Raw genomic sequence first — 8,079 nt, 5'->3', positions numbered from 1 at the left:
TAACGTAGAATTAAAACAAAATGAATGTCAACTCACATTCATGAATTTTGTTATTTCAAAACTATTAACGGATGAATTTGTTAAAAATTAATTGAAACACTAACTTTAACAAAACCCCACTTTTTCAAGATTTTTATTTTATCTTTGAAAAATCCAAAAAAGAATTTAGACATTAATCTAGCAACATGCATAATAATGATATCTTTTGGACATAACTATTAGCTAGTGAAAGCTTTCGAAATCATTGACTACTTAGTGAACAAATGTTGAACTAAGTAGTTCATTGAATGAAGTTACAAGAATACTCCTTGTATATCACTATGTCATGTGTATTGAATCCTTTTAACCAAGTGCTTTAAGATTTCACTACTAAAAAATAGTGAATACCAACCTAAAAATTACATTTCCGATCTTTAGAGGTCAGTATTGATAATAAGATTAAAAAATTACAAAAACATTAGAAAACCGACTACAACTAGTCGGTTTTTATACAAAATAAAGCAGGAAAAAATTCCGACCTCAAGAGGTCGGTATTTTGTGTGAAAGAATTAAAATACAATAAAAACCAAGCTCTTGATGTCAGTATTCAATAAAATAAATAAATCAATAACCCTATTTTATTTTTTCTCTATTAAATACAAATTCAAAATTTAGAAATATTTTGATTTAATATTATTTAAATCATCTTCCACATGACGAATTTGTGCAAAATAAAAAACAAAATATATTATAATACCGACATCCGGAAGTCTATAAAATTATATAGCATATAATTATATTAATTTTTATTAAAATATTAATATAATGACTTCCATAAAATTCATAATTTAATATTTTTAAAAATTGACTTTTAATAAATCGTCTTCCAGATGACGGTTTCATATATATTAATATAAAATACCAACCTCATGAGGTTGTTATTTTTATTACATCCAATTACCGACATTATGATGTTGGCATTTTTACTTCATCCAAATACCGACATCATGCATTCGGTAGTTCTACTTCATCCAAATACCGACCTCATTGTTGAGAAGTGATTCAAAGATACTTGACCAAGTCTTTAGGAGGTTGTTAGTTAGTTCCCTTTATTTTAGCAAGGTTAGATATAGTGGCAGATTAGTAGCTAACTAGTAATTAGTTGGTACCTAAATTTCAGTATTTCAATTATATTGTGAGCCTATTTAATAGGCAGGTCTCGTTAGTTTCATAATAAACAAGAAACAAAGAAGTTGGCAGTAACTTCTCTTTTCTTTTGCTCTATTCTCTGTTCACTTCCTCCCTTAGATTTCCTTTTTCTTTCCAACAAATCTGGTATCAGAGCAAGGTTCCTTTCTTGAAATTGAGTAAGTCGTGAGGCTTATAGCAACTGAGTATTTGAGTGATACAAAAGAGGAAGTGTGAGAGCAAAAGAAAAAATCGTAGTGAATGGTATTTCATCATCTTCGCAGCCCCTTATGCAAATTTTTACTGGTGAAAAGTATGAGTTTTGGAGTATCAAAATGAAAACTCTTTTCAAATCACAAGAAGTTTTGGAGCTGGTGGAAGAAGGCTTTGTGGATCTAGCAGGCTCTGACGAAGAGGCAGAGAAATTGAAAGAGATCATAAAGAAAGACGCCAAAGCTTTGTTCCTGATTCAACAAGCAGTTCCTGATACAATTTTTTCAAGAATTGCAGCAACAACTACATCTTCTAAGGCATGGAAGATTGTGAAGAAGGAATTTCAATGTTCAGCTAAGGTGATTACAGTAAAATTGCGGACTTGCCGTCGCGACTTTGAAACTCATTCTACGAAAAGTAATGAATCTGTTCAACCTTATTAGAGTTTCTTCTCTTGTTAATCAAATGAAGTCTTATGGTGAAGATATATCTGAAGAAACTGTTGTAGCAAAAGTTTTAAGGAGTCTTACTCCAAAATTTGAACATATTTTTGCTGCGATTGAGGAATCTCATGACTTATCTGATTATACTTTTGATGAACTAATGAGTTCTTTACAAGATCATGAAAAGAGGCTTCTATGGTCACATGAAAAAAATAAAGAAAAGGCATTACAGGTGAAGGGGGAGTCCACTCATCGAAAAGATAAGCTAGAAAACATTGCAAATCGTTGCCGCGGCAGAGGTGGCTTTCGAGGAAGAGGTCATGGAAGAGGCCAAGGAAGAAGTCGAGATAGAGGAGGACCAAATGAAGAGAAGCAATGGACGTTTTCGTGCCACTACTGCAGAAATCAGGTCATAAAGAAGTTTATTGTTGGCATAAACAGAAGGATGAGAATAACCAAGCAAGCTTTGCAGAGAAAAATGATGATGAATGTAAGTTGTTCATGGCCCTTTCTTGTGAAAAAGAGACTCCTAACGATGTTTGGTTTTGGGACAGTGGATGTTCCAATCATATGTCTGGAATAAAATCATTGTTCAAGGATCTTGATGAGTCACAAAAATACGACGTGAGGCTTGGAGATAACAAGAAGATTAAGGTTGAAGGCGAAGGCACTGTTAGCATTATGACCAGCCAAGGTAATGCTAAAATTTTAGAAGATGTGATGTGTGTTCCTAGCCTTTCAAATAATTTGCTTAGCATTGGACAACTAATGATTAGCGGGTACTCAATTTCTTTTGATGATGGTGTCTACACTTTTAAAAATAAGAAATTTGGGAAAACCATTGCTAAAGTTCCAATGACTAACAACAAAATGTTTTCTTTAGAAGTTTCAACGGTTGAAAAGTGTGTTATGGTAGCTAGTGGAGATGATGAAACTAAACTTTGGAATTTGCGTTATGGTCATTTAAATGTTATGGTTTTTGGGTTGCCAAAAGTTGAGAATCTTGATTTTTGTTAAAGCTGTGTTCATGGAAAACAAAGTAAAAAGGTTTTTTCTGTACGCAAGTCTTGGAGAGCTTCTGTTTGTCTTGAGTTAGTACATGCTTATTTGTGCGCTCCTATGAGTGTTGAGTCCTTAAAAGGAAGTCGATACTTTCTGCTTTTTACTGATGATTATACTCGTATGAGTTTGATATATTTCTTGAAATTTAAATCTGAAACGTTTGACAATTTCAAGAAATTTAAATCTTTTGTTTAGAGGCAAAGTGGATGTAGACTCAAAACTCATCGGACAGATAGAGGTGCTGAGTTTATGGCAAAAGAATTCAGTTCCTTTTGTGAGGAAAATGGAATACACAAAGATCTCACAACACCATATACACCGGAGAAAATAAGTGTAGCTGAACGAAAGAACCGCACAGTTGTCGAGATGGGCAGAAGCATGATGGAAGGTAGAGGTGTACTGAAGTGTTTTTGAAAAAGTTTACTATGGTAAATTGTAAAGTTGCTGCTACGCAAATGAATATTAATGAGAAGTTGTGTCGTGATGATGGCTTTGAAATGACAAATGCGACTTATTTTAGAAGTCTTGTTGGTGGTTTGAACTACTTGTCTCATACAAGACCAGACATTGCTTTTTCTGTTTGAGTCATATCGAGATTTATGCACAATCCCAGCAAGCTTCACCTTGGAGCTGCAAAGAGAGTGCTGAGATGTATTGCTGGGATAGATCATGGAATTTGGTATTCTAAGGTAACAGATTTCACACTAACTGGCTTTACTGATAGTGACTACATGGGCAACATTGATGACAGAAAGAGCACATCTGGTTTCTTGTTTAATCTTGGATCTGGAGCAATCTCATGGAGTTCAAAGAAGCAGGAAGTAGTGGCCTTATAAACTTCAGAGGCTAAATATATTGCAGCAACCTCTGCAGCTTCTCATGAAGTTTGGTTAAGGAGACTTGTTGCAGACTTTAATAAAAAACCAGCTGGTGCGACTAAGATTTTTTTTGACAATATATATGCTATTGCGATGACGAAGAAGCGAGCATTTCAAAGTAGAACAAAGCACATTGATATTCGCTATCACTATATTCGAGGTCTTGTTTCTACTGGAGAAATTACTTTGAAGTCTTGTGATACAAATGAGCAAATAGCAGACATCTTCACGAAGTCACTTCCGCAAGCAAAGCACGAGTTCTCCAGAGGTCAACTTGGAGTTTGCAGGTTCGAATCAAGGGGGAGTGTTGAGAAGTGATTCAAAGATACTTGACCTAGTCTTTAGGAGGTTGTTAGTTAGTTCCCTTTATTTTAGCAAAGTTAGATATAGTGGCAGATTAGTAGCTATCTAGTAATTAGTGGGTACCTAAATTTCAGTAGATCAGTTTCATTGTAAGCCTATTTAATAGGCAGGTCTCGTTAGTTTCATAATAAACAAGAAACAAAGAAGTTGGCAGTAGCTTCTCTTTTCTTTTGCTCTATTCTCTGTTCACTTTCTCCCTTAGATTTCCTTTTTCTTTCCAACACTCACGAGGTAGGTATTTTTACTTCATCGCAATACCGAACCTCATGATGTCGGGATTTTTTTTCATCCAAATACCGACCCAATGCGGACAATTTTTTTGTGTAAAATAAAAAAATATTATATTATCGACTTCCGGAAGTTGGTAAAATTAAATATTATGCGATTAAATTAGTTTTAATTTAAATATCTATAATGTGGCTTTCAAAAAATAAATATTTTCAATTAACTTTAAATAAATCATGCTCCAGATGATGGTTTTATATAAGTTAAAAAACAAATTAATATAACATACCGACCTCTCGATGTCAATATAATTTAATTAATATTATTAATTTTTATTTATCTTAACATTTAATGTGATACCGACGTAAGGAGGTCGTTATTCTTTATTTGATCAATTTACTTTTAATAAAATCGACATCCGGAGGTCGGTTTGTTTAAAGTATTTCTGTTAATCATAATTTTTGCTATTAGCATAATAGTAAAATTTTATTTGAAACTTGCAATTAATTGTTCAAAAAGTGTAACAATTTTGTATACTTTTATAAATAAGAAGTTGAACTTCGTGGAATAAATAAGGATATAATTATACTTAAATTTCTAGAATAATGTACAAATCTATCAGTCTATCGTCTAATCATGAACTTAATGTATCATGTTATGATGTAAAGGTGAAGAGATAACATATAATTCATTCGAGTATGAAACGCAAGATACTATTATTATATACTTTCGATCTTGAATGTATGTCAAGTGTATTGTTCTCTTCCTTATTATGATGACATGTAAATGATATTTCATCTGAGTATAAAATATATTAATTAATTATATATAAAATACATTATCAATTAAAGAAATATCGATGATCAATTTAAAGAGATTTATATATTAGATTTGATTAATTAACTTTTATTGATTGATAAAATTAAATTTATATAATAAGGAGGTTTATAATTTAAATTTATAGAATTAACTTGATCAGTAAATTAAATTTATTAAATTAAACTTCTATTGCTTTTATTTTATATAAAAGTGATATTTGAAGATCAATTTGTTTAAAATAGTCCTATAAATCATAATTTTGCTAGCATAATACTATTTTTTTCATTTTACACTTACAATTGATTGTTTAAAATAGTGTAACAGTTTTGTATACTTTTAATTATAAAATAAAAGTTAGAATTCATGGAATAAATTAAAAAATGTCTATAATTCATATTTATTGTATGAAACTACGTTTTTATGAATTAAGAGATCATTATTCTTATATTCAAAAGTAATGTACAAATTCTATGAATCAGCAGCAACAGCCGACAGGGACATAGCCGGCGCCATCATTTTCTCCGTCTCCGGCAACGCGAGCAGCAGCCGCGAACAGCAGCTGCAAAGATCAAGCGGCAGCCGCACAAAAAAATAACACGCACAAGCTACGAAGCAATCTTCTGTTAGGACCGAAAAATAAGCAGGTGTAAATGCGGAAGCTAGCAATGCAAATCTAAAAAGACCACGAGTAAGAAGACAACGAGAAATATATCAAAAAACACAAAGATTTAACATGGTTCGGTCAGTCGACCTACGTCCACAAAGGAGATGAGCAATCCACTATAAATATGAGAGTACAAAATACAGAGGGAAACAACCTCAACCAATTCACTCGGAATACATGGGAGGTTCACACAAGTGATAACGTATCAAGCTTGTGACCCATAAATTCTCCCCCTAACCAAAACATTCAAAGACCTTGAGACTACATTGTGAATGCTGATTAAGTTAGAAGGAACATTCATCTATTTATAGAGTCCTAAACCTTTTCCTACAAGAAAAGGATTAGTCAATCCAAAACCTTTTNGAAATCATGACAAATAAAACCAACAAATCTCCCCCTTGACCTGAATTTCTGACAAAATAAATTTGTCCACCTTCTTTACTTAATCTTCAACAACTTGCTGCTCCTCTCCATAATCTCCTTTGCAAAATTTGTGTCTCAACACAGAGAACCTCTCTGAAACAATTTCTCCAACAAAATCTTCATTACAGTCAAAAAGGTTACTGCTAGAACTACACCGCCAAGATGAACACATCTTTCTAACCTGGTTCAATCATCGATTATCGAACCACTGAACCTAACTCCGTCATTGAATCTGGCTCTGATACCACTTGTTAGGACCGAAAAATAAGCAGGTGTAAATGCGGAAGCTAGCAATGCAAACCTCAAAAGACCACGAGTAAGGAGACAACGAGAAATATATCAAAAGACACAAAGATTTAACGTGGTTCAGTAAGTCGACCTACGTCCACAAAGGAGATGAACAATCCAGTACAAATGTGAGAGTACAAAATACAGAGGAAAACAACCTCAACCAATTCACTCGGATTACATGGGAGGTTCACACAAGCGATAACGTATCAAGCTTGTGACCCATAAATTCTCCCCCTAACCAAAACTCTCAAAGCCCTTAAGACTACATTGTGAATGCATATTAAGTTAGAAGGAACATTCATATATTTATAGAGTCCTCAACCTTTTCCTACCAGAAAAAGGATTAGTCAATCCAAAACCTTTTACTATAACGAAAGCCTATTTATGGTAAGAAATCAGGACAAATAAAACCAACATCTTCTCCATCTCCGGTACCCCTTTCTTCTTTTCAAGCGAGGACGAACAACAAATTCCAACAAATACTTCGAAGCTTGTGAGCTTGTTAAAACGGATCTTGGCAGATCCGTCCAGGTAAGTTTTAATTAATTTTAGGGATATTCTAACTCTTTGCTCTTAATGAGTTTTGATTAGTTTGAGAATTCGAACATCCTACAGTATGTCATGATATATTAAAATTTGATGTTTAGGAAACATATCTAGCCTGAAATTCTCTAATCAAACATAATAGTGAACTGATGGGTTTCTCCCTTCGTTTTTATGCTAAAGTTTACCGTTGGTTGTTTAACAGGTTCATTGAGTTACGTTTTGCTCGGCCACAATCATGGATTTATTAATTTTCAATATTTGTTTCTCTTAATTGATCCTAAATAGTTTATTGAAATCCAAGAATGTTTATTGCTGATAATTTGTTTTCATTACATTTAATTTGAGTATTGTTGATTGTTTTACTAACTGAATTAATTTAAATAGGTTGTAATTAGATAAATATATAATGTGGTTTAGTTGGTGAATATAGTAATAGAATTAAGTTTAAAACTAAACTAATTGGACTAAAAAACTTCTTAAGTTCTTCAAATAATTTTAAATATATAATGTGGTTTAGTTGGTGAATATAGTGTTGGAATTAAGTTAAAACTAAACTAATTAGACTTTAAAAAATGTCGTGTTCTTTAAATAAATGAAAATATATAATATTGTTTAGTTGGTGAATATAGTATTGAAATTAAGTTAAAACTTAACTAATTAGCCTTAGAAAGTAGTTAATTCTTCAAATATGTTAAAACATATAATGTAGTTTAGTTGGTGAATATAGTGTTGGAATTAAGCAAAACTAAACTAATTATACTTAAAAAGTTGGTAAATTCTTCAAATAATGTGGTATAGTTGGTGAATATAGTGTTGGAATTAAGTAAAAACTAAACCAGTAAGACTTAAAAATTTGTTAAGTCTTCAAATAAGTTAAAATATATGATGTGGTTTAGTTGGTCAATATAATGCTGGAATTAAGTTAAAATAAAACTAATTAGACTTGAAAAGTTGTTATGTTTTTCAAATAAGTTAAAATATATAG

The 8,079-nt window shown here is 32.1% G+C and overlaps 1 protein-coding gene across 1 annotated transcript; it reads left to right on the top strand.

The window, feature by feature from the left end:
• The first annotated feature begins 1,502 nt into the window (after positions 1 to 1,502).
• Positions 1,503 to 3,721, top strand: LOC107021946. Its single transcript, XM_015222660.1, has 5 exons — positions 1,503 to 1,739; positions 1,852 to 2,313; positions 2,421 to 2,798; positions 3,081 to 3,273; positions 3,471 to 3,721. The coding sequence occupies exons 1-5, from the start codon at positions 1,503 to 1,505 to the stop codon at positions 3,719 to 3,721; spliced, it is 1,521 nt and encodes a 506-aa protein (XP_015078146.1).
• The last annotated feature ends 4,358 nt before the right edge of the window (positions 3,722 to 8,079 follow it).

This window comes from Solanum pennellii, chromosome 1 (assembly GCF_001406875.1).
Source record: "Solanum pennellii chromosome 1, SPENNV200".
NCBI classification, from domain to species: Eukaryota; Viridiplantae; Streptophyta; class Magnoliopsida; order Solanales; family Solanaceae; genus Solanum; species Solanum pennellii.
Note: the sequence above shows the minus strand (reverse complement) of the source record. Positions and strands in the feature narration are given on the sequence as shown.

What these genes read in the sequence shown, in the direction of transcription:
- LOC107021946 (XM_015222660.1), top strand. Translation starts at nt 1,503, where the DNA reads ATGAAAACTCTTTTCAAATCACAAGAAGTTTTGGAGCTGGTGGAAGAA. An exon ending in AGAGAAAAATGATGATGAAT is followed by an intron (nt 2,314 to 2,420) that starts GTAAGTTGTTCA and finishes TCATTGTTCAAG; the next exon opens with GATCTTGATGAGTCACAAAA. An exon ending in ATGGTCATTTAAATGTTATG is followed by an intron (nt 2,799 to 3,080) that starts GTTTTTGGGTTG and finishes TCTTTTGTTTAG; the next exon opens with AGGCAAAGTGGATGTAGACT.